Source organism: Engraulis encrasicolus, chromosome 18 (assembly GCF_034702125.1).
Source record: "Engraulis encrasicolus isolate BLACKSEA-1 chromosome 18, IST_EnEncr_1.0, whole genome shotgun sequence".
Classification (NCBI taxonomy): domain Eukaryota; kingdom Metazoa; phylum Chordata; class Actinopteri; order Clupeiformes; family Engraulidae; genus Engraulis; species Engraulis encrasicolus.
In genome coordinates this window covers 16,571,830-16,599,342 of record NC_085874.1, presented here as the reverse complement: position 1 = coordinate 16,599,342, position 27,513 = coordinate 16,571,830, and the positions used below count along the sequence as shown (strand labels likewise).

The 27,513-nt window shown below is 42.5% G+C and overlaps 1 protein-coding gene across 1 annotated transcript; it reads right to left on the bottom strand.

Moving 5' to 3' along the window:
• On the bottom strand, positions 1–22,630 carry si:dkey-119m7.4 (uncharacterized protein LOC560629 homolog). Its single transcript, XM_063223111.1, has 10 exons — positions 22,197–22,630; positions 16,443–16,546; positions 12,764–12,918; positions 11,669–11,837; positions 8,363–8,486; positions 7,345–7,451; positions 6,576–6,787; positions 6,358–6,466; positions 4,789–5,001; positions 1–658 (listed from the first exon to the last, which is right to left on the bottom strand). Exons 1-10 carry the CDS (start codon positions 22,614–22,616, stop codon positions 625–627), a joined length of 1,647 nt encoding a protein of 548 aa, XP_063079181.1. The 5' UTR covers positions 22,617–22,630; the 3' UTR covers positions 1–624.
• Between the last annotated feature and the right edge of the window lie 4,883 nt (positions 22,631–27,513).

Sequence of the window (27,513 nt, the reverse complement as noted above, 5' to 3'; positions counted from 1 at the left end):
TTTCTGTAAACATCTTTTTAAATATAAAGAGTTAAAAAAAGAAAAGAAAACAGCAGGCTATAAAAAATCACAAAAGGAAAAACAGACGACTCAAATGTCATTAGTAAAAAAAGGAGGAATGTCACACATCCTGGAGGACGGGATGGGAAGCATTCGAATGAAAGTTTGAAATTGAAAACACTTGTGCTGCAGCGATGTCCTTCATAGATGACTTCCCCTTCTGTATAATGCAAAGTAGTTAAAGACTTGCATCCAAAAGTAAATATCAGAGGGTAGACAGTAAAAGTGAGATGTGTCGTCTTCTGTGTGTACAGTGTTTTCCTTGTAATGTTGGTGCTGATTGGTGGAGAATGACAAGAGTACAAAATAAAAGTCTTTTGCGCATTCGTGCTGTAAGTCATTACAGCATAGTTTCAAACACCACCAATCGGATTTTAGTCACGGTTGTTACATAGCACAACTCCGATCAGTCCTGGGAGATTGCGTTGTCTGGAGAAAGAAGTTGGGAATGATTTTTGCAGTATTCCAACACGGAGTACCTCCTGATGTGAAGTTATTACCAGGATGCATTCCACAAAGCACTTGGATAGAGAGCGTCCCGTCGGTTGTCACCGTCCACATTCCTCAGGCACAGCTTGTGCCTTTTTCATTTGATGAACTTTGGGTGGGAATAGAAAAAAACAGACAGAGAGAAAGCTTTTTTGAATACACTTGTCTTGTAGCCTCTTAGTGCAGATGGGGTTGGTGGTAGGCCTATTAACTATTTGTTGAAAATGCTCAACTACATCATAACAACATTGCTATGGCATTACCAGTGGTGTAGTCTACGTAGAACGCAGGTATACCGCAGTATACCCACTTCAACATTTCAGGGATTTCAGTATACCCTCTTAAAATTGATTGATCCATTATTACATNTTTTACATTACATTACATTGCATTTGGCAGACGCTTTATAACCAAAGCGACTTTCAGAAGAGGACATAATCAAGCCAACATCAGAAGCAAATACAAAGTGCACAGGAGATATACAGAACAACAAGTGCAATTACAAAGAGGGGTTAGTTTTTTTTTAAAGTTTTTTTTTATTTTTTATTTTTTTTATAATAAAGAGGAAATAACGAGAACACACACACACACAAACACACACTCACAAACTAAACTAAACTAAACATCATGTCAGGATTCTGCCCTGGGGCAAGGCCAGTTCAATCATTAGTCTAGTAGATTCTCTCGAAAGAGGAATGTCTTTAGTTGTTTCTTGAAGGCTGCAAGAGAGGTGCTTAGTCTTGCTGCCTCTGGGAGACTGTTCCACCACTTGGGAACCACAACGGAGAACAATCTTGACTGGGAGTACCTAGAGCGACTGGATGGCAGAGCCAGCCGGCTTGTGCTGGATGAGCGCAGATCTCTTCCAGTAACATAAGGCGTTAGTAGGTCCTTCAGATAAGCTGGGGCCGTTCCTGTGATGGTTTTGTAGGCAAGGGTCAATGCCTTGTGCTTGATCCGGGCGGCGATCGGTAACCAGTGCAACTCAATAAATAGAGGAGTAACATGGGTCCTTTTGGGTTGATTGAATATCAACCGTGCCGCCGCATTCTGGATCATCTGCAGAGGCTTTAGCGCACAAGCAGGTAGACCTGTCATGAGTGAGTTGCAGTAGTCAACGCGGGACAGGACCGTGGCCTGGACCAGTCGTTGTGTAGAATATTGTGTCAGCACAGGTCTGATATTCCGTACATTGGACATCTGGATTCGACAGGTCCGGGTGACCGAGTTGATGTAGTTGGAGCATGACAGCTCATCATCAATCATGACGCCAAGGTTTTTGGCGACTTTGCTTGGGGTCACGATGGTGGAGCCTATCTTGAGGTTGATGTTGTGACTGAGCGGCTCTTTAGCTGGGATCACCAGGAGCTCTGTCTTGGCCAGGTTCAGCTGTAGGTGGTGGTCCTTCATCCATGTTGACAAGTCGGTGAGGCAGGCAGAGATGCGTTCCGAAACCGTGGTGTCCTCTGGACGGAACGACAGGTACATCTGGGTGTCATCAGCATAGCAGTGGTAGGAGAACCCATGTGTTTGAATGACACGTCCCAGGGAGGACGTGTATATTGCAAACAGAAGGGGTCCCAGCACTGATCCTTGGGGTACGCCTGTGGAGAGGGTGTGAGTCGTAGACAGCTTCCCTTGCCATGACACACTGAAGGTGCGTCCAGAGAGGTAGGAGTTGAACCATGAGTGGACAACGCCTGTGATTCCCATGGCTGTGAGTATCCTCAGGAGGATCTTGTGGTTGACTGTGTCAAAGGCTGCAGACAGGTCTAGGAGTATGAGGACCGAGGATAGTCCTTCCGTTCTTGCAGTCCTTAGAGCTTCAGTCACTGAGAGTAACGCAGTTTCAGTTGAATGTCCACTTCTGAAACCAGATTGTTTTGGGTCAAGTAATCCGTTCTGGTTTAGGAAGTTGGTGACTTGCTTTGCAACTGCCCTTTCTAGCGTCTTGGATAGGAAGGGAAGCAGTGAGACAGGTCTGTAGTTTTCAACATGAGCAGGGTTCAGTGTAGGCTTCTTCAGTAGTGGTGTCACCCTTGCTTGTTTGAAGGCGGAGGGGACAGTGCCGGAGGAGAGTGAGGAGTTCATGATGGATGTGATTGCTGGGACCACTGTTTGGGCAATGTCTTGAAGAAGGTTCGTGGGCACTGGGTCTAGTAGGCAGGTAGTGGGACGGCTTCTTGTGATGAGTCTGGAAACGTCTTCTTCAGAGAGCAGAGTGAATTCATGAAGTGTTGCAGGAGTCGCCGTGTTTTCCAGGGGGGTGTCTTCTGGGCGAGAGGGTGGTTCACAGAATTGCTTGCTAATATTTGCCGTCTTTTCCGTGAAGAAGGTGGCAAAGTTGTCCGGGTTAAGGTCTATGGGTGCAGGAGGGGGGGGAGGGTTGAGCAGTGACTTGAATGTAGAAAACAACTTACGTGGGTCTGTAGTGTTGCTGATCTTGTCGTTGTAGTAGGTCGTCTTGGCAGCTGTTACGGAGGCGGAGAAGGAGGCTAGTAGAGATCTAAGTTTTTCGAGGTCAGATGGGTTGCGGGTTTTGCGCCATTTCCTTTCTGCCGCTCTGAGGGTGGTACGTAGAGCTCGGATGGTCTCTGTCAGCCATGGTCGCGGTTGTGAAGGTCTTGCAGGTTTAGTGACTAGTGGGCAGAGGTTGTCGAGGCAGGAGGTCAGTGTGGAGCTGAGCGAATAGCACAAATATATACAGTATACCCACTTCAGAAAATACTCAAATATACAGTATACCCACTTCAAAATAGCACACTACACCCCTGAGCATTACCGAGAGCCTTAAGTAACAGATTGACACATAGCCGTTTCGATTTTGGTGACAGTAAGGTTATAACATAGGCTCTGCGCAATGGGGTTAATGACTATATATTATGGCACATAGAAAAATGAAACACGGTCAACAAACATTTGGCAAGCGCTTTTATCCAAAGCAAGTTAGAATCGAGGACATACTGTAGTCATAGCATACAGTACAGCACTTGCAGATACAAAGTGCACAGGGTACACAAGTAGAAGACACACAGACACACAGACACACAGACACACACACACACACACGCATACACACACACACAGACACAGACACAGACACAGACACAGACACACACACACACACACACACACACACACACACACACACACACACACACACACACACACACACACACACACACACACACACACACACACACACACACACACACACTCAGGTCTCAGGGTTTTTTCCTTTTAGTTGTGTGACATACCACTAAGTAGTTCTCCCAATAAAAAATGTTTTTCCCTGAGGTTTTGCTACTAATTTAAACTTCAACTTTTCCCCTCTCCAGACAAGACCACAAGTAGGACAGTCTTCACTGAAGGAAGTCCAGAGACAGACACTAGTATTTTTCCACAGGGCTAAATGCCTCTATGCACATATCATACTTAACACGCAGATAGACGAGGCACATTAACACCACAGCATAAATAAGTGCCATAAAAATTATCTCAGCAATAATATGGCTGCAATATTGTAATCACATCATCATTCCACATTGTCATTAAGTGTTTGCTACTTTTGTGGTTGTATTTTTTAATCTATGTTCCCTATAAATCTAATATCCTGCTTTGACATGCCAGGGTTGTTTATTGTGTCACATGCTTGGGACTGGTTCTTCCATCAAGTGTTGTAGAGATTGACCTCTTATTTTGACATAGTTTTCTTTGACTTTATAGTTACATTATATCACATTACATTACATTACATTACATTTGACCAAAGCGACTTTCAAAAGAGGACATAATAATGCTACAGTTGCTAAGATGATGCTACAGTTCTTAAGAAAATTATACTATTGTCTATACATCATTTCTTAACATCTACAGTGCTGTGTGTGTGATTTCCATTGACAAGATTACTGCGTATATAATTTATGTAGTTGTGCTCTTCAGTATAACATCGAGTGTCAAAATGTAATGGATGCCAACTAGCAAAGTTTGGCAGTAGAATGTTTGTAGTGCTCATGTTGGCACATGTGCAATAGTCTTGTGATGTTATGTGTCGGCAGCTATGTCCTGTCTTAAACAAGTCTTGGTCAAATTTCAATGAAAACTGACAATAAAGTACTAGGCCTGTTGTGTCGTTCGCATATCGTATCATATCCTATCGTAGTTGCTGTGATTATGAGGCTGTGAGTTTGAGCCCACAGTGGTGGACTGCGATGGAAGACCTCTGTTACAAATACATACCTTTGTCCTGCCCGCTCCACCTCTTCGATGGTGTCTGGCAGGGCCATGTTAGCCGTCTCGGGCAGCAGCAGGGTGAGTGCAGCGCCCACTAGAGGGCAGAGGCCGAACAGCACCATGGGAGCTTTGGGGCTCTGCCTCTTCAGGAGGTAGATGATGGGGGCAATGGCCCCTCCTGCGCGGGCACACATGGAGCCCATCCCTATGCCACTCTGCCTACAGACACACAAGACAGGAGGATGGAGGCAGACATTTAGATGTCAAAACTCTTAAAGGTGTACTGTGTAGGGTGGTGGTCAGAGTAGGTATAGCAAGTATGCAGCTCATCGAAACTGTGCTGTCAATAGCCAAATTTGATCTTTTCATGAAAATGTACTTTGTAATAAACAAATACTTAGTAGTATGACCAAAGAGTAGTACGTTTAGCTGCTAAAAAATGTCTTGGAAATTCAAAATGGCGATCATGGAAAAGATCCCTCTTTTCATGAATGAAAAGTGCAATTTTAACTATCTCAATGAATACTTAAAAATTGATGGTGGTGTTAAGTGTTCGTGAAAAAGGCAACCAACATTTTATGAAAACATAACACAAGAGACCAGACATGGAGCCTATGCTACTCTGCATACAGACACAAGAGGCCATTGTGGTACATGACAGACCTTAAAGGTGCACTGTGTAGGATGGTGGCCAGAATAGGTGGGCTATTTCAACTTTGCTGCTCATTGAAATTGCACCTTTGACATAATTTGATCTGTATTGGAAACTTTATTCTTTAGGGTCAAAAATGTATCTCTCCTCTATTCTTGTGGCAGTGCTTGCACTGGCCCAGCTGTGGCAGGCAAACTCAGCGAACTCAAATAACAGCTGTTCACCACTGCAATGTTCTGATGTTTTTGTTATTCAGGGGATCAAAGACATTACAAACACAAGTCGTCCTCTACAGTTTAGAAACTTCAGTCGTCTCATCAGAAATCCAACAACAGGTGTTTTGTCGCCTCTTTGTGCAGATGGGGTCGCCAGTGGAGCTATTCACTATTTGTTGAAAACACTCAACAACATTATAACATTGCTAAGACATACCAAGAGCCTTAAGTAACAGATTAAGACATAGCCATTGCAATTTTGGTGACAGCAAGATTATACCATACGCTCTGTGCAAAGAGGTCAACTATCATTGATTATTGTATATTTTACACACCTACTATGTGTACTATGTAACAATTTAACAAATCTACACCAGCACATGTTGCAACAAACGAGGTCTAGAGTGATGTAGCACTGGGCAAATATTTGATCAGTACTGTCTGATAAAAACATGACGGACCACCTTTAATTTCCTGTTACATGTGGTTCTCCTGATAAAAAAGTTGCCTGTATCAACAATAATTCGGATGAATAAAACCTGTTTACAACATTCTCCAGGAGCACTCCTTAGTAATTTAATCTAAACAGGGTGACATCTCAGTTAATTATTATTCTGGGATCAATATGCGCAATATATGTAAAAAACAAAAGCGATACAAAACAATATATTTAAAATGTGTGCAAAATATTTTTCATAAAGGTCTCACCTTACAACAGTGGGAAAAACCTCTGCTGAATAGACGTATATGATGGAGAGGGAGGCTGTGATTCCAAATTTGCCAACCATGGCTAAACCCGTCCTTACCATGGACAGATCTAGGAGAACAGCAGAGATAGGGGACCCTGAGTCATTCACTGTTCAATCAATCCTCCAACAGCTCTCTGAAGCCTTACAGTACAGCACAAGCAAACGATTGACTATTACCGTCAGGGATGAAGATGGTAAGTAGGCAGGCCAGGCCTCCGACGGCGAGGAAGGCCAGCTGGGATATCCGTCGCGAGCGGTTGAGGGTGAAGAGCGTGATGGTGCGCGCGGGCATCTCCACCAGGCCAAAGATGAATTGCGTGAGGTAGATGTTGATTCCAAAGTCCGAGATGTTCAATGACAGCCCGTAATACACCAGCACATTGACGAACCTGAAGGCAAGACGAGAATGAATTACAGTAAAATGACTGTTAGACAGTAGTTTTTGTACGTTGGAAGCACGATGATAGCATTACACGATGGTAGCCTTGTACGATGGTAGTAGCATTGTACATTAAGCCTAGTGTGTCTTACCTGCCTGGAATGGCGGTTATTTCTGTCTCTTTTAATGAAGAACAGTGAAACATTTTTACTGTCAAAACAGCATAGACAGAATATAGTGATATATTGTTTGGAGCAACCAATAGACCCAAAAATAACTCAACTGATGAGTACGTTCCAAGTAATTAAATCAAATGAATGAAACGTAAAAGTGATTTATTTGTCTCTTTGTGACACAGAGACATGAATAACCGGGTTTACCACTTGCTGTAGGGTTAACTCTGCCAGGTTTTATCACCTAACTGTCCCGCCACACTGCTCCCTAGGGCGGCCCCCTTGCACAGGTGAAGCATAAATGCAATTTCATTGTGTGCTGTGTTAATTTTTGTGCTGTGTCATAATGACAATGGGAGTTGGAGTTTCCCAATGGGCTTTCACTTTCACTTACCATAAGTAGAAGACGATGAGAGATTGTGTTCGCATTTTTGGGGTGCGGACAAGATCAAGAACAGTGTGCTTTCTCTGCTTTTCAAGAGTCTTGTCAATGTTTTGATCCTGTAAAAGAGAATGTGTTCATTTAATGGAATGGAATTGAGAACCTCCTTAGGATAACCAAGCGAAAGTACACATTTTAGGTGGTGACTGAGCATTGATGTCTTGTCGTTTTCATATTTTTCAGGTTCATATGGGCTTCTATAATGGCTAAAACCCTTCTGGGAGTGCAAAAAATTCAAGCCATACTAACAACGGTTTGGTCCCACCCACGACCCGCAGTTATCTAAACCGTGCAATTCCAGACTAAACTCATCAAGTTTTGGTGTACCTCACAAGACTAAAGCAATTCACCAACCTGTTCAAGATAGAGAGGCACTCAATGTTACAATTTTTTAACTTTTTATTTGGCTACAATGCCTACGCGGTTCTAGCCTGGTCCTGACCATCCCATAATACTACCATTTCATTTCGTATTCATGGTCTGGAATTAGTTATGGTTTGAAATGATTGGACAGCTCTCAGCCAATTGCAGATAGTTACTAAACAACAACATAGCGCAGACCAAAGCCATTGGCGCAGACATTTTAGTCATCGTCACGAGCGTCACACGTGGGGAGCTTATTCGCTTATTGGCTGTTTTCTGGGGGGGGGGGGAAATTGCGCGTCGAAATCCTACCGCTCCAGACACCCCACAGAAAAGCAAGGCCAGACCACAGACCTGTATAACAGGTCTGTGAGCCAGACTACAGTAGTGGACCCAATCCTTTGGCGGAAGTACGTAGGATGGCTCGCGAGGCTAACAAGGTTCGGCCCTTATGAAGAATGTCAAATTGCAGCCAAATAAAAAGTTTAAAATCGTAACTTTGATTGCCTCACAATTTCTCCACCTGGACCAAGTTTGAGAGCACTGATGAGCACCAAGGAAAAAAGGCGAAGGCCCAGAAGCAGACCCAGAAGTTCAATTCACCAACCTGTTCAAGCTCAATGTCATGCCCTAGAGGACGTCCGTTCACAAGAGCTGCTTTTTGTATGAGATCCATGGCCTCCTCGTGTTTGCGGTTTGCCAGCAGCCACCGAGCTGATTTGGGCAAAACCCTACAACACACAGCAAAATGCTTAAAACCAACAGGAGAATCCCTCCCCAATGGCCAGGTACAGAATACACTTAGGACAACGAAAATGTTACAGGACAACTGGTAATGTAATTCAATTCAGAATACTCACAAAACAAAGAAATAATACTTAAACATTACTTACCGGTTAATTACTTACAGGTTAATGATGATATCAGTGATATCAATGTTAAAATTCAACATCTGATTCCTCAATATCTGAATAAACTTCCCAGCCATACTATATAATACTTTATTAGGATGCTTAGGAAGGCTGAACTGAATCACCACCCTCTTACCCAGGCCTACAGAGGACTTGAAGAGAGCATCCTCACAACAGGCATCATTGTCTGGTATGGCAACGTCACAGCGCAACCAGAGGAGAGCAGAGAGCAGAGAGAATTGTTAAAGACCCACTCCATCCAGCTAACTCTCTGCTCAAACACAAGAACTGCACATACAAACTGAGACACAGTAGAGCGGACAGCATTCCTACCAAAAAAGCTAGGTTTCTTAACAATTTCTTCCCAGCAACAGTGAGGCTGATGGCAAAACATTTGATCCACTCTTTTTATGCTTTTCTTAATGTATTTTGTCTTTTTCCTATTTTTTCAATTTAATTCTATTTATCTATTGACTCAGAGGGCCTGCACAAGAATTCCTTTGTGCTTGGACTACTAGTTTCTGCACAAATGGCAAATAAAGTACTTTGAACTTTTGAACTTTTACTACTTTCTAGACACTTATTACACATTGTACTATTGCCAATATTTTGAGAAGAACCAGTTTGCTCACATCTTTTTGCATTCCCTCCTCCACTTCCACTGATGCCAAGCTGCTAAGGACCCCCACCCCCCCGCAGAAGAAGATCGGCGACGCCGCGTTTGCCTGCTATGCGCCCAAGAGATGGAACGCCCTCCCCATCGAGATCCGATCAGCCACCTCCGTCGACTCCTTCAAGAAGCAGCTGAAGACCCACCTCTTCATCCTTGCCAACTCCTAGCTGCCAAGGCGTCATAGTGTCCCAGCTGCCGCAGCACCCTTACTACTCGCAACCAGCCCTGGCAGGGGGCTCCCCTAGGTGGCCGCTGGTCTCTGCCTGAGGTTTCTTCCTGACTATAGGGGGTCTTTTTTCTCAGACCTCACTGAGCTTTTTTTTTCCCCCTTACAAACTATGAATCAAGCGAAAGGGAGTTTTTCCTCACCCCTGATGCCACTAGGGGCCGCACCTGAGTGCCCAATCTCTGTGTGACTATCTATGACTTATGATAGGCCCAGCCACTATGGACCTTACACATCTAAGAATCCTGGTCCTAACCTACGTTGACCTTATGACTCTACATTCTCTGTCTATCTCTTCTTCCTCTGCCTTCCTGCTTTTTCTACCTCTCCTCTATACCTCTCCTTTTAAATCTATCTCTAACAATGTTTTTTTTTCCCATTTGTTAAGCGCTTTGAGTTACATGCCTTGTATGACACAGTGCTATACAAATACAAATACAATTATTCCTCGTTGTGCTTTTGCCAATAGTTTGACAAGAACCTGTTTGTTCACTATCTGTTTGCATTTCCTTGTTTTACTGTATTGTCGTATCATGTTCCTTGGGTAACACTTAACAAGCAAAGTTGGACTGTATCTACATGTAACAGCATGTAACAATTTGCACTGTACCCAACACTGATCCAGAATATAGACTCATCACACATTGTAACACACTGTGTGATACACCGTCCCTCAGTCATGGGCAAGCGGTTAGATGGTCAGACTTGTAGTCCAAAGGTTGCCGGTTCAATTCCCGGCCCACCAGAGTTATAAACCAGTGTTCTCCTCCATCCTCCTCCATGACGGATGTATCCTGAGTAGAGGTTCCGTCCTAATGCACTGCTTCCTCTTAGAGCAGTTTGAGGCTTCCCCCTTTAACGGGTGAGGCATCATTTCACAATGCAATTTCATTGTGTGCAGTGAGAACGGCGTGCTGTGGAGTGCCATGCCACAATGGCGATGGGAATTTACAGAGTGAGCTTTCATAACATAAAAACACTGAGAGTGCCACCGTGTGAGTGCAAATGTGAGTGGGTAAATGTGAGGCTTATGTAGGGGGGAAAAAAGGAATACCAGCGACAAGCTACTCAATTGGTAAGAAGTGCAGATTTTTAATAATAGCAACCAGAGAGATTGTTGCGAAGAGATACATACAGTATTCCCAACAACAGAACTCTGACATCTCACAGAACAGCTCCCCTTAAATACAGGTTCTTTGCTCTCATCGGAAAATGGAGTGAGACCTTTTGTTTTTTAGTTTCTTCTCATGGGTCAAGAGTGAAGATTTGTTAGAGTAACACCTAAGACATCTGTGATTTCCATACGGCCGTGGGGTTGTTTTTGTTTACCCTCCTGGCCAATTTGTTTATGATCCACCTCTGACCTTTTTAGTAGACACTGAGTCTGCTAGCTTTTCTACCATTTGACATTGCTTCACTTGTAGACATTGGAATGTTTTACTTCACTCACATTGTAAAGCACTTTGAGTGCTCAAAGAAGTGGAGAAGCACTATAAGTGCAGTCAATTTATAGAGACTGAAAAGGAAAACAAGTGAACGCGTCTTTGGTGGTGTCTCACCAGATGTAAAGGACAAGGGTCAACAAATGGCTGTAGTAAAAGCCTACCTCACACCTGCACCTGCATTGCTGAGGGCTTGTGCACAAGGACTCTCATGAACTTTGATGGCTGGTATTTCACTGTTCCGTTCATACATGCAGGTATTTAGGGGAGGTGCAATGACCTCGTCTATCTGTCTCTCTGTTCGTATTTCTTTCAGTCTGTCATGGTTAAGCGGTTAGGGCGTCAGACTTGCAGTCCAAAGGTTGCCGGTTCGGCTGCCCCCCCTGCACAGATGACGAATACATACAATTTCGTTGAGTGCAGTGTGCGTTGAGTGCTGTGTCACAATGACAATGGGTGTTGGAGTTTCCCAGTTGGACTTTCTCTTGTCTGTCTGTCTTTCTGTCAGTCTGTCTTTCTGTCTGTCTGTGAGTCTGCCCGCAGTAGTCTACGTCGCCTGCGGGTGGCGCTTAACACACATCAGCACATGCATCTAGCATATGTCAGGGGGCCAGGTTGCCATGTCGGACTGCTCTCGTTTCAACTTAACATGACGCCTCACCAGAAGTAGAAGACGAAGACGAAGCCTGGGGCAGAGATGGCCAACTGGAGCTGCCTCCAGTCCCGGATCAGGTAGGCCAGCAGGGCCAGCAGGATGTAGCCCACCCCGAAGAAGTAGTCTGTGATGATGCCCGCCAGCATGCGCTGCTTGGGGCCCGTCCACTCAGTGCCTGTGGAGGTAGTAGAGGCCGTAGAGGCCATAGGCAAGGGGTCAGAGGTCAGATGGGCTCCATTTGACTCACGTAACCCGCCCTCCCATCACTGATACCACCCCCCCCAACACTTTATTGTTATTGCACATTCTACTTGCACTAACTCAAAACGCACACACGCACGTACGTATGTACGCACGCACGCAAGCGCTCGCACGCACACGCACACGCACACGCACACACACACACACACACACACACACACACACACACACACACACACACACACACACACACACACACACACACACACACACACACACACACACACACACACACACACACGTTGCTGCTGCTTCATACCTGTTACTGGAATGACTGTACTGGAAAACTAGTTACCAACTAGTTGTAATATTGCACATTACAAATTGATTACTTTATATATGTATTATTATTTCACAATGCTACTATCACTATGTCAGAATCATCACAATAGGACATAACTGGAAATGCATACATCTTTTTCTGTGGAGTAGGCTATGTCATTTTGGGCTTTATGTCATTTGGGCTTTTGCCTTCATTTTGACAGGACTGTCGAGGAGTGAGACCGGACAAAAGTTGGAGAGAGAGAGATGTGGTAGGATTGGGATATGATGACCCAGGCCAGACTAGAACCTGGATTCTCATGGGCAACAGCCTGCATATGTGTGAGTGTGTGATAGGACAGTGTGTCACAGCACCTATAGTTTCTTATGGCAAAATGGAAAGAAACCTCCACTGAGACAAGGATACTGTAAGTTCTATTCACTTCTGCTTATGAAATGCTCTTAAAAAATGCTCTTGTATGACCAACAGATGTGTGTATTTTAAACATTTGTTTTATACATATTTCAATATGCGTTTTACAAATATATTTACATGTGGTGTGTTGTTGTGCCACCGACCTAATACAAATGCATTCATGATGACAGCTGAAATGGTTGTGCCGACCACAAAGCGGAGCATGGTGTAGATGTAGAAAGTGGGTGCGAAAGCAGCACCGACTCCAAAGAGGGCTTGCAGGGCCAGACCCACCAGAATAATTGTGCGTCTACCATACCTGAGAGAGAGAGAGAGAGAGAGGGAGACAGAGAGAGAGAGAGAGGGAGACAGAGAGAGAAATGCCTCTTACCTGGAAGACAAACAAGAAAACATTGGAACCGCTCTACCACTAGTCCCTATAAAAACAACCACGTGTATTAGGGCCTACAAAGAGCCGTGGATAGGAAGAGTTGACGCAGTCTTTGATCTTTGGTTACATGGTTTTATGCTAACCTTGTTGGGTCCTGCTAACCCCATCTTTGCCATGGGTTTTTGTTAGCATGGCTAGGTTACGTGTGTTAATTCCACAAATGAGACCGTGCTGCTTTTATTCTGACATAAGTTGTCATTTTAGGTAAAGAAATTACAGAGTTCCTTGAAATTGTGTGCTTAGAAATGCACAAAAACGGTTGTTATATCAATTCTTCTCAGAGTCCCTATGTTTCTATGGAAACGGACGGTACATGTGGACCAAAGTGAAGGCTGTGCAAAACTGAATGGGACTGCGAGGGCGGCCATCTTTGACAATGTATGGTCAGTTTCCCCGCCAGTTCTGTCAGCGGAAATTCCCTCGGCATCCTATGGCAACGCTTTAACTCTTCTTATCCACGGCTCTGGGCCTACATATGCAGAGAAAATGCCTGTTTTAGTGCAGGAGAAAAACGCCTGACGAAAAATCCTGTTTTAGTGCAGGATGAACACAAATGAAACACAAAAATACCTGTGAGCACTCTCAACAGGACGAACAGGATAATTTTACCCTCAAACCGCCTTCACACCATACTCTGTGTAAATGACAAACCCTGCTGCTGCATTTTTGTCTGTGAATCCCAACAATGTCTTTCTTTTTCCACCTTAACACTAGAACTACCAGGATTTTTCTGCCTACCTAGAAGTACCAGAGAGGGGTCATTTGACCCGGTGGCTTTTACTTAATACACTAATCACTCATTTTGTTATGATAATGAGGCTGTTAGGGGCCGTGTGTGGGGTGAGGGGTGAGGGGGTCATACCTTACAGTGCTAACAGCCAAGACAAAGAGGGACAGACAGCTTCTTCCCAAGGGCTGTCAGCCTCCAAAATCACCACAGGTAAATAGCAACTTGCATGAAGATATCAGCAATAAAGACAGATAGCACAGTTTGGCGGACAGTTTGTTACCGTTTTTCTCCATTGGTTTGGCTCATTTCTTGAAACTGAGATGTCATTCTCAAAACATGGACAAATCCTAAAAAACTAATTTGCAGTTCCTCACAACAGAATGGCATTTATCATTGCTTTCATCAAATTTCAAATGCTTTTGTACATGTCTCAATCATTTAGTACATCCTTGCAAATGGCTATGTACAAGTATCCTACAGTTAACACAATCAGCTTACATTTAGTAGAATTTTCAACTGAATGTACCTTGCTGATCTATCCCAATTGGTTGATTCTCAGTGTAATGGTTGTCCTGAAAACATGTCAGCACATTTTCTTCATATAAGTCATCAATGAACGAACGTGTGAATGTCCCATGTGATCATGACGAATCATATGACTGCAACCAGATAATGGTTGAATTACAGTTTTTCTCGATTGTTTTGGCTCATTTCTTGAAACTGAGATGACATTCCTATAACCATTGGGTCATTTGGCCAAACATTCTTACACTTCTGCACAACAGTTCAGATAACTAGCAAAATGTCATATACCTCCCAAAACACCTCATTCTTGCATCAGCACTAAACCGTCTGACATATAAATAGTCAGTACCATCAAAATGGCATAGATCCTTCTCAATTGCTTTGGCTCATTTGCATTCATTTAGTCCTTCTGTCAAAATAAACTGGATGGTTCAGCATAACTACATGGATCCTCATCACTCGCTCATATCACCACAAAAACAGTTTACCCATGTGTCAAAACTAAATTTCTTCCCCACATATATCATCAGTACCCTCAAAATACATTGTCCCTTTGCCATTGTGTAAGCACTGCCAGTCAAAATGGTTAGGTGTTTTATCTACGTTCAGCTAACAGATTTCGACTATGTATAAAAATGAAAAAGTGAGTGAAACTATTGAAGTTTGACAACACAGATAATTTACCAAGGACATTTATCAGTAACTTTCTTTACTGTAAATTCATATACAGAAAGTAATGCCCATATATTACAGGTTTCTCATGGGTTTGGCTCATTTCTCAAAACAGAGATAACATGGACAAATGCCAAAGCAACTAGCAATTGTTCAAAACAGAATGTCGTTTGAAAAAATGTCATGAAATTAGCCAAATAACATGGAAACTGTAGTATACACGGTTGTAAAATTATTTTCTACTAACTAGTAAAGTTACAATACCATCTGACCTGTTGAACACTGTCATGAATTTACTATGTAATGGAATTCTTAAAATATGATGTCCTTGACAGTTTTGGGAACTACGTAGACCACTTTGCATATGATGACTTACACAATGAAATAATGCTGACGTGTTTTGGAGAGGGCAACCATTAGACTGAGAATTGTCTAATTCGTTTAGATAAGCAAGGTGAATTTATTTGGAAAATGTGCTGAATGTATGCTGAATGTGTCAACTGAAGGGTATTTGTACATATCCATCTGCAGAGATGTACTAAACATTTGAGACATGTACAAAGCATTTGATATCTGATGAAAGCAATGAAAAATGCCATTCTGTTTTGGGAAATTGCAAGTTGGTTTGGGGATTTGTCCGTGTTGTTTTGAGAATGTCATCTCAGTTTCGAGAAATTAGCCAAACCAATCGAGAAAAAACTGTAACGTGTGAATCTCCCATGCCATGTGACCATAACGACTCATGTGAATGCAACCTGGCAATTGTTAGATGGATAAATACCAGTGCATGTGGACTACTGCTTCATTTCCCTCAAAAATGTTGTGGTGAAAGAAGCTCCTCTCCAAGGAACGAAGATGCAGAGATACAGCACTCAACAGGCATTGGAAATGATCCACACACACACACACACACTCACACTCTGTGTCTCAAGTGACAGCTGTGAGCTGCTAACAGCCACATTTCCACAACAAAAGGAGTGTCCGCAGGGGGTCCAAAGGGTCAAATGACCCCCTTGTGGGGCTTTTAGGTAAAAAGGTCAATTGACCCCTCCGTGGTAGTTCTAGTGTTAAAAGACATGCCAACTGCCTCTTTCATGTTATGGTCGAGACTCGGGAGTCAACGTTAGAAAGCAAAATTCCAGCACACTGTCCTCATTTGCAACGTTTTTCTCAATCTACTTACCTTCATCAAGCAACTTTACACCAATTAAGTTCACACTTAATTGGTGTAGCCTCTTAGTGCAGATGGGGTTGCCGGTTGGCCTACTCATTATTTGCTGAAAATACTCAACTACATCAAAACAACATTCCTATGACATTACAGAGAGAGCCGTACGCAACAGATTAAGATATAGCCATTACGATTTTGCTGACAGTAAGGTTATAACATAGGCTCTGCGCTAAGAGTTTAAAATAGTTCAGTTTCGTATGATTGATCAGTGACTGTGGTAGTGTTTGTACTTACTTATCTGCCAAGGTTCCAAAAAGCACAGCACCAACCAACAGCCCAAACATGTAGATAAAAGACCCAATGTTGTTCAACTTGGCATCGTCACAGACTAGATCCCACTGATATAGTTGGAGGTGGGGGAGAGAGAGAGAGAGAGAGAGAGAGAGAGAGAGAGAGAGAGAGAGAGAGAGAGAGAGAGAGAGAGAGAGAGAGAGAGACTTGAGTGCATTTGAACATCTCCTTTCCATTTCCATTGACTACCAGCTCCAGTACACATACACTGACACACTGACACAATGACACACACGTCACACACGACAGCTGCTTACAAAGCAATCATAAAGTATTAGTAAATGATCTTTTAATGTCTTCAAACTATTTACAAAGCATCTACAAACTATTTACAAAGCTTTTTGCGCTTTAAAGTGAAAACACAAATTCACAAACAAAATCTTACGTCTAATATGGTACAATATGGACAATTCCCTTTTAAAATGATCTGTAAAATTTAAGAATAACACTTGTTTGTAGAGCACTTGGGTAAATAAATAAGTTGCCTAGTGTTAAAAATAGCATTTGTAAATGTCTTGTTAATAATTAGTTAATTTTTACTAAATGTTACTAATATGTTGCAATTGCTTCGTAAGGAGCTTTATAAATGATTTATAATAGGCCTACTATTTACATATTATTTCTAAATCATATACAAACATTTGTTAATCTCTTTTTCATAATTTGTTCATTATTTCCCAAGTCTTACTAATACTTTATAATTGCGTTGTAAGCAGCTTTATAAATCATTAATAACAGTATTTACATATTATTTATTACTCATATACAAACATTCATGAATATTTTGTTCATAATTAGTTCAATATTTATAAGTGTTACTAATACTCTATAAGTGATTTATAGTCGACTGTTAGCTTTTGCCCCTCTCCTACCTACGCCCTTTGAGGTTTTAATCTGAGCAGCAGCTTGCTTGTGAAATTCCACATGTGAGAGAACTGTACTACCCAACATCTGGATCTGTAGGCTCTGGCAGACTGAGATGTGAGCAGTTGCTCTCACACAGCCGCCCTCATCACGTCACAGTCCCGTTATTCAGGTCACACAACAAGGCTCCCAGTAAGGAGAAACCCAGACTGGGGCCCAGTGTCTGTAAATCAAAACAGGCCGCGCGGCGTCACCACCACTCTGCATCGCATCGCCATCACACCTGAGTGCTACTACTTACAGAACACACATTCAAAGCCACAGTCTGCAAAGGTAAATATTGTTGAATTTAGGCCTAGGTTTAGACTGACTGATTTTCTCAGTACTCACATGGTTTACTTTTTACTTTGTGGTGCAGAGCAATCACAGCATAGAGTAAAATAAACTCTATGTAACTTGCAGGTCTATTGTGTGAATAATAATGTGAACCGTGTCCATACCCATATCACCTGCTCTTATTAAGTTGTCGTTAAAGCCCTTCTGTTGATGTATGCTTTCAAAAACCCACTGATGAATCATCACTTGCCTTTTGCATCTTTCGACATTTTGTCTCATGATGACCTTTCCACTGCTCATTAGAGCGCCTCACAGGCAGGGCTGCTGACAGCTTTTGCTGGGCCCCGGGACAGAGTCATCTGAAAGGGCCCCCTACCAAATAAATGCAATGTAAGGCAATTCTGGGCCCCCTTTCGCCCTGGGCCCGGGACGACATACCCCGTTGTCCCCCCTTGTCGGCATCCCTGCTCACGGGACCTGAATGCTATCACCACAGGGAGTCCTCCCGCCTCTCCTCCCAGCCGCACTCCAAACTAAGCTTTGACCTTACTGCCCCCCACTGATCTCAAAAGCCTGGAAGCGTATCCCAGAGCCCGCTGCACACTATTTAGTGTAGGTATGAGAAGACGAGACACATCTTGTCACCAGTCTAGGCAGGCAGCCGCTTGGAGCCCCCAAACCCACTGACCTCTATACATAATAAAATACATCATTGCCCAAGCCTATAGATGGTGAATAACAGCTAAGACTTTAGTGGCGATTTGTAGAGAATGTTCATTCTTTTGAATTTTGGCTTGGGGCCCCAACTTATCCTAGAATCGTCTCTGGGTAAGAGACAGGCACCACAAGCCAAGTCCCAAAATGGTTCCAAACCACAGCATTTCTGGCTTGATTTCTATGTACAGTGACTTCTAAAAGGTTCTTAAAATAAAATGTATTATTATTGTTACTGCAAAGCGCAGATGAACATTCATTCCTTTCAGGATGAATAAAGTATCCCTTCTCTACTCTACTGCCATCTTGTGATCAATTTTCCTCAGATTCTCAGATTACTCTTACTTACCCCAGTCCAAACGCTTTTCTGTCATTGTTTCTCAATGGTGGAATGAGCTACCAGTTGCTACAAGAGCAGGGTCATCCCTCTCAACCTTCAAGATGCTGAAGACTCACCTCTTCCGAGAAAGCTTCCCTGCTTAACACTCTAACATAACTAATTCTACTCACCTTGTAGCCTTTAGTTTTTAGTCTCTTTCCTTAGTCTTAGTCTCTGAATTCTTTCCTTAAAGACCCTGCTATTAACATCGCTTATGTTTTATCCTCTTATATCACCTAACATCTTTATGTACCTAATTTGCTTTTAACATCCTTTTAAATCCTTTATTTTTTTTGTCTTTATCACTGTGTTGGACATTGTTGCCAGTGTTGCAACTGTACACAAGGCTTATTATCCAATTTGCCTTGTTACCTTCCTATTATTTAATGTTGCTTCTATTACCTTGTGTTTGACAATGTTGTCAGTGTTGCAACTGTACACTGCACCTTGAGGTCTTTGTTTACTTTTTGCTACTTTTTAATGCATTGTCCTCTTCTTTACTCTTTGTACAAACCCCAACTCCGATGAAGTTGGGACGTTTGGTAAACAGTGAATAAAATCAAAATGCTATCATTTTCAAAACATTCAATCTATTCATTAGATGGAGAATAGTGAAAAGACAACATATTAAGTGTTAAAATCGAGAAAAAATATTGTTTTGGGGGACATATGTGCTCATTTCTAATTTGATAAATCCAACACGTCTCAAAAGAGTTGGGACGGGGATCAGTGAAATTTAGTAAACATCCAAATAAGATAAAACAACAAAGAAGAACATTTCAAAATGAATTGTACTGACGGACAATATAGGTGTCCAGGTATAAGATCATCACAGAGAGGCTGAGTCACTCAGAATTAAAGATGCAAAGGGAATAATTACCATAGTTATTACATACATTTTTGAATTCCCTTTGATTTACCACAATTGAGTGTATATAAGACATATTTTTATTAATAAAATCATTGTATAGGTTCATGACATCATGAAATATATATTGGCTGTAGTCTCACTCTAATTCCTGGAGTGCTAGAGCTATTGAAAATTGACCATATTAAGAATGCTTAATGCATGAAAATGACACAGGGGTTTAACATTCTCCTAAGCACCTGAGCTCACTTGAAATAGACCCAGAAGACATGGGAAACTGTCCTTTGCTTACAGAAGTCAGCAGAAGTTGTAGAAGTCCATTCTTTTTGACAATAATAGAGCATTGCACATCCTGTGCTACAGTGAAAATGGACCATCCAACTTGTGTTAGTGCTAGCTTCAAAAGTCAGCCTCCATGATGGCATGCGGATGCAGTAGTGCATTGGTTAAGATGTTCTCACTCATCTGTAGAGTTAAATACAGTGCTGAATGGTATAAATGGGTTTTAAACAGCATGAAAAGCCACTCATGCATTATATTTTGAAGGGAGATCTTCGATTAATGCCACATAGTAAGGTCAAATTGCATTCTCTACTATGTTTTAACAGTTTGGCTCCATCATAAGGACCAGCATGTGATAAAATGGTGGGTTTTTGGTCAAGACCTGTCACACTGTAAGCACTACAGAAAGGAAAACATTGCAAAACATGACAAGGAATACACCCACCATTTAAGCTGGTGAAATCATGTCCAAGATAGGAATTAACACTGTTTTTTATATAAAATCATCTCATCGGTTAATGTATTTAACTGTTAAGTGTTGTCTTTTGTTTTGTTTTTAGTCTTCCTCGACATTTGCTGCCATTTATTGTCCCCGTCCCAACTCTTTTGAGACGTGTTGGATTTCTCAAATTAGAAATGAGTACATATGTCCCCCAAAACAATATTTTTTCTCGGTTTTAACACTTAATATGTTGTCTTTTCACTATTCTCCATCTAAAGAATAGATTGAGTGTTTTGAAAATGATCGCATTTTGATTTTATTCACTGTTTACCAAACGTCCCAACTTCATCGGAGTTGGGGTTAGTAGGACAATGCTATCAGAGTTGCAACTGTACACTGTGACTTACCATGTTCTTGTATAAATTGCTCCTTGTAAGTCGCTTTGAACAAAGGCGTCTGCTAAATACTAATGTAATGTAATGTACTCTGATCTCAAGGGGTGCATTCTAATATGCTGACTCCCGTCCTCCACTTGTGCTTGTGGCCTCCCCCCGCCTCCATAGAGAATACAATTTAAGTTTCCCAGCTGTCAGCCTAGCCACAACAACTTTTGGGGGACTGTGTTTCATTCACCATCCCAATTGCAAATGGGAAAACAGTGGTGTAGTCTACGTACTGTAGAACACAGGTGAAGTGGTATACCCACTTCAAAATTTCAGGGATTTCGGTATACCCAATTAAAATTGAGTTATCCATTATTTAGATTAGCACAAATATATACAGTATACCCACTTCAAAAAATGCTCAAATATACAATATACCCACCACAAAAAAGTAGACTACACCACTGTGAGAAAATGACATTAGAATTGTGCTTTTGCAAGATATTGAACTAATTTTCTGTCGTCAGTCACATCATCATGAGGTCACAAGCAGGCAAGTGAGCAAGGGAGGACAGAGCTCCACAGATTGGAATCCACCCGCTGACTACCGTCCTCCCTTGCATGCTTGTAGCCTCGTGATGACGTCACTGACGACAGAAGTGTATTTCAATATCTCACAAAAGTACAATTCTCATCTCATTTTCTCATTTGCAATCAGTATGGTGTATGAAGAATAGTCCCCCAACAGTTGTTGTGGCTAGGCTGACAGCTGGGAAACTATATTGTTTTCTCCCCGGAGGCGGGTCGTCTGTGAAACCTGGAGGCCACAAGCACAGGTGGAGGACGCATATTGGAATCCACCCAAGGTAAAGGTTTAAAGGAGCAGTCCACCTTATTTCAGGAAATTGCTTGTTTGTCTGGTAAAATCTGAGAATATTTAGCCATATTTAGTGTTGCAATGGAAGTCTATGGTGGCAAATAAAATATCATCAAATGCACTTATGAAGCACTTTAAAATGAATGTGAAATAAACCAGAGTGTAAAATGGCTTTTCAATTCCGTTCAGTGGAGGATTGAAAGGCGATGACTGCAGTTTGTCTGAATAGATAGGCCTACAACTGACTCTATTGGCTATGGGCTACTTATATGCCAAATTACACATTAATAATGCCAAATAGACGACCATGGGGAATCTTAAACCACACCTTTCTCACAAGAAATTACATGGCTATCCTCCAGTCTATCTCACTTGTGAGGTCGTCTGGTATTAATCAGGCAAGGAAATACAGCAAATATGTGAAAATCAAAAAGGACGGATGGTCCCTTTAATGTCAGAACACTCACGATAGTCTTTCAATCTCCCAGTGAGGAGTGGCCATTGCTCTAAACTAAAGATATGCAAATCCTTCGCTCACAGGAAGGGACTCACCTCCGTGACTATAGTGCTGCTGAAGATCTCTCTGTTGTACTCCCAGCCCCCCTTGCACTCCCCTGTGGCACCACCACCCTGCAGCTCACCATCCAGCTGCCCGCTGTAGTTTCCCACCCCATTGGCCTGTTGCGAAGCCCCTCCTGCCGCCGGGCAGGCCAGTTCCACCTGGCTGAAGTTGAAGCTGGGGATTGAGCTGGAGCCGGAGCTCCAGCTTGGGTCGGTGCCAGACTCCTGGTTGGCTGGAGACGGCCACGTGGTGGTGGTGGAGAGACACAGGTGAGGTGGCACGGCGCCAGTGAAGATGGACACAAACATGTGGAAGGCCAGCAGGATCTGGGGCAGGCATATCCAGACGTACAGTGTCTTCTGGAACCTCCCGAAGCCACCGATTTGGTGGAGAACATCATCGAACTTCATCCTCCTCCTCCAACCTCCAACTTCTTCCCTTGTCACGGATGGGCTCAGAAGAAGCCTCTGATGTTGGCAGTGGCCAAGGTGTCTGGTTCACAACCACCCGGGGAAAGATCTCAACTCTCTTGACACCATGGAGTGAGGGAGGCTGTGCTGGTACTCTCTGAGAGAGAGGGCAGAGGTGCCTGGACAAGGAAGGGGATCAGCAGCTGTGAACAGCGGGCTGCTGCCCTGCCGTGACCTGCTCTGTGTGGACTGGAGCTACAATGACTGCCAGTAAGCCGAGAGACTTTGCTCACTCGGATAGCACCACACCTGTGGAAAGCTATGAGAGCTGTTTGAGTTGGTCTGCTCACTTGCTCGTTGCTGCTGCTGCTGTAGTGAAAATGGCAGGAGTGGACAAGTGTGCAAATATACTATAAGCACCCACACTAGGCGGAGCCTCCTACTACTAATGTGGGAGGAGACTTCCTTTGTTATGACCTTAGAGTTCCCTCCTACTTGCATACCTCTCTCTCTCTCTCTCTCTCTCTCTCTCTCTCTCTCTCTCTCTCTCTCTCTCCACTTGGGAGAATTTTGTGTATCCAATTCATCCTTCAACCCAAAACAGCAAAACACTTGTAAAGTCACTGAAAGGAATTGGTTGAGATTACATCCCCCCCAATCTTTTCTGTTGGGGACCAAGCCATGAAAACAAACCTTAAACGTTTGGACTCAGGATTTAATGTCACAACACGTCTCCCAGTCTGCCAGTCTCCCAGCAGGGAGTTGCCATCGCTCTAAAGACATGCAAATCACTTGCTCATATAAGGGGACTCATCAATCCCCAAATGACCTTCAGGGGCATCATGATTCAAGACGTGAATCAAAAGCATACTTCCGCCACTGAGACCAACACTGCAGATAAGCATGTTAACAAAGGAGAGGAATCTCAGGTCAGATAGTGTGTGACAGTCAGCCCTGTTTCCAGTAGCACCTCGCATACAAAGAGAGCATCTAAATAAATAGGCCTACTGCTGCTACTACTATTACGGACAGGGCCGCTGACAGCTTTGGCAGGGCCCGGGACAAATTCATCTGAAAGTGCCCCCTGCCCAATAGATGCAATGTAATATGGATTCCAATTCAATGCCCCATCTTTCCCTGGGCCCGGGACAACAGACCCCTTTGTGTCCCCCCAACCCCCCCCCCAAAATGCCTGCTGGTATCCAAAGATAATACGAGAGGTCTGACATTCTACATTCTTAACTTCTTAGGTGTGTGTGTGTGTGTGTGTGTGTAGTGGTGGTGGTAGTGGTGGTGGTGGTGGTGGGGGGGGGGTGTAGAGAGGGCCTCTACAATTCACAGTAAGCTTAACTCTTATCTGTCGTCTGGATAAGGCCTTAAAGCATCCCCCCACAAAGGCCATGGTACTGTACTTCTGGTTGCTGTTAACACTTTAAATGAAATGTTCAAGAAGCTATGTGCGATTTAAAAACCATGTGTGTGTGTGTGTGTGTGTGTGTGTGTGTGTGTGTGTGTGTGTGTGTGTGTGTGTGTGTGTGTGTGTGTGTGTGTGTGTGTGCAAACCCAAGGTCAGGAGAGCATTTAATCTACTTCAGCAATAAAACTGGTTATCAGAGTTTCTAGACCAGACATAATTCATCACCAGTTTTTAAGTACTGCTTATTAAAAAGCTTGACCTTCGAATGTATAAGACACTACTGCCTAAAATGACAAGATGTATCCAAAATGGCAAATAAGGCACTTGTTATGACTATGCTGTGTGTAGTACATCATGGCCTTGACTTATTTGTATTCTACTGTATTATCATTATAGTTATTGTCTTCTATTCTTCCCCTTTATATTAAATATTCAATGTTAAATGTTAAATTGTTATTTATGACTCTATCACTTATTGTTACTGGTTATCACTGGTCCATCACTGTCACTCACTAATGTTAAATGCTCAGTATTATTCATTACTTCATCACTTTACAGGTATTGGACCATGTCTATATCCTTTCATGGTATATAGAGAAAACGTGATTTCAATTCCGTATGACCTGTGCATATGAAGAAACTGACAATAAAAGCTGACTTAACTGACTTGCCATGGCTTAGTGTGTACAATAAATCCAGGGACCTGGGTTCGAATCCGATCTGAAGTGATTTCCTTCCTTAATGCTCTCTCCCACTCATTCCCTGTCATCCTCTCACAATGTCCTATCTGAAAAAAATAATTCAAAAAATAACCTTAACCCTAACCCTAACCCCTAACCACCCCACCCCACCCCACCCCCCACCCCACACACACACCCCAAAAAAGAAAAAGAAAAAATAATTTACAAAAGGAGTCGTACTGACAGCACAATAACCTGACCTTACCTGACATGTCGGTCATCCTATCCTGGTGACAAAATACGTCACTCTGTCCCAGGCACCTGAGGGGAAGGAAACAAGACAGGAGGACCACACCCAGGAATCGCAACACCGCTACAGGGACGGATTGCAGACTAGTTCATGAGAAGAGCAAAAACGTAATTGTCATACAAAGATGTATTTGAGCTACTTGTGTGCTTGCATTACATGTTTGCATTAAGCGGTTTAAACTAAGTGTAGTTTTAAAATAGAGCCAAGCCTGGTCAAACAGCTTAACAGAGGGAATAATATTTATCTTCGGTGGAATTAGATTATTTATTTGGTGTAACCAACTACTAGGTTAAATATTCTTTTAAAAAAGGTTTATGGACCACCTTTGTGTTATATCACATAAAAGAAGCTAGGACTTTTGTTATGGAAATAAAAAAATATTGCTTAAATTAAAAGTGTAGTGAAGCACCCCCGTGTGGCATATCACAGTAATCACAAATTTATGCAACTTTATTGCAGAAGCAGTTACACAAGTGTGAATGCCAGATGGTGCTATTTAATTTGCAGCCAGATCCCCAAAATAACTTACGTTTGTGTAAGGAGGGGGAGGAGACATGCATCTCTCATTCTCCCATGTTTCATTCTCTGCTTAGTTTGTCAACTGAGAACACTTAACATTTGGTATGCCTTTCAATACATGGAGACAATGTCTTTGAACTTACACTGTGACCATTTCTTTTTTTTTTGTTCTTTGCAAAGTCCACATATAAGCAAACCATCTTTGAACTTTCAGTGTGACTATAATAAATGCTTCCATGTTACACAGTCCACATATGCACATAATGTCAATCTAATGCTGTGAAGTTGCATTCAAATAATCCATTTATTGTAATTTCATGGAATTTGGCGAGACACCATCATCCATGCAAACTCCCTTAGCTGCTCAGGAGAGGACTCAATCAATCTACGGTTCACGCACTACAAATGACTAGTCTTGTACAAGGTCTTTTTTTCAGGGAAATATAAAAAGACACCTCAACAGAACAAATGGTTGGAAACAAATGGAGACAAGGGCTGTCCCTCAGGGTGCTATCTTGTGCAGCATTCCAAATCACAGGATTGAGTGGACTCGCCTGACGTCACACAATAAATCAGAATTCTTCTGAACATGTTACTGAAAATACACACTTACCCCCAGTATATTTCATTTTCTGATGCCCTGTTGCATAAAAAAACAATGGAAAATTGTTTAAGTGGTAGAACTATCACAGGAATTCCATTATTTTGAATAAAAATTAACCTGAGATATACAAGTATTTCATTAAGGCAGCCACCTTGACAGCAAATATACCACCATGACTAGATCTCCTCCCTGAAAAGATAGAACATTTTGAGCTGTGAATGTAATTTCAGAAGACGCTTAATCAAAAAGGGTATACATTTTCATATTCATTTTCAAATGAAACTGATAAAAAAAGCCTTTCCAATAATGCTTGTCAAACGCCTCTGATATCAGCCAACCCCCTACCAACTTGACAAACAAAAATTCTGTGAGAAACGTTGAATCGCCTGAAGGTGTTTCCTCAAAGCCTGACCACTGTAGTTATGTGGTCCTATGGCCTGAGGCCAGGGTGGATATTGGGCCTGGGTCTTCCAGAAGGAAATCACCATTCCCTCCAATAAAACATTTAGTTCCTGTTGCCTAGGTGACTGGTGTCGTTATGAAACAGCTTCCAGATTGATATTACAAGACACGACACAAAGATACAAGGCATAAAGTGCATTTTACAGTGTTCATTTTAGGTACACTTTGGGTAGGAACAAATGCAAACAAATCAATTTAAGATGTTACTCTAATAATATTGGTTTGCTTTTTTGATATTTCCTCCTTTTTGCAATGGTGTCACATATATTTTACACTTTACCGTAACTAAAATCTATTTTAAAAATGTAGGATGTGGCCTACTTTCAGGACCTCTTGCGTCACCTCCCACCTTCCACCTGCCCACCAGACCACAGTTTGAGAATCACAGGCTTGGAGAGTAGGACCAAATCAAATGCACTCTAGCGGAGAGCATAACACACAAAATACAAAATTAAGATAGAGCATAACAATATTGAATTCTGCAGGTCATTTTTTTTTAGCAGGGACCTTTGGGAGGATTTATAAAGAGAACAAGGGATTTTGTTGTTTTTGTACAAATTATTCGATGCCCAAATTGAAAGGTGTAGTGAAGTGTCCCAGTTTGGCATAGAACAGTAATTACAGTTTTATGCAACTTAATTACAGCAGTAGGCTAGTTACACAAGAGTGAATGCCAGAAACAAGTCTCGTGTGTCAAGTTACTAGACCCCCACATGACTCCGACTTTTGTGTAAGAAAGGTGAGGAGATATGAATGAAGTTTGTCAACAGGGAACATGCTGATACCCCATGTTCGGTATGCATTTGAATACAGTATGTGGGGGCACACTAGCCTGGTTCACACCAGACTGTTTGTGTGTAGCTTTGGCGCCCCCTGGCGGAGCAGAGCTACACACACTACCGTCT

What these genes read in the sequence shown, in the direction of transcription:
- si:dkey-119m7.4 (XM_063223111.1), bottom strand. Translation starts at nt 22,616, where the DNA reads ATGAAGTTCGATGATGTTCTCCACCAAATCGGTGGCTTCGGGAGGTTC. An exon ending in GCAGCACTATAGTCACGGAG is followed by an intron (nt 16,547 to 22,196) that starts GTGAGTCCCTTC and finishes CAACTATATCAG; the next exon opens with TGGGATCTAGTCTGTGACGA. An exon ending in GTTTTTCCCACTGTTGTAAG is followed by an intron (nt 5,002 to 6,357) that starts GTGAGACCTTTA and finishes GTGTGTCTGTAG; the next exon opens with GCAGAGTGGCATAGGGATGG.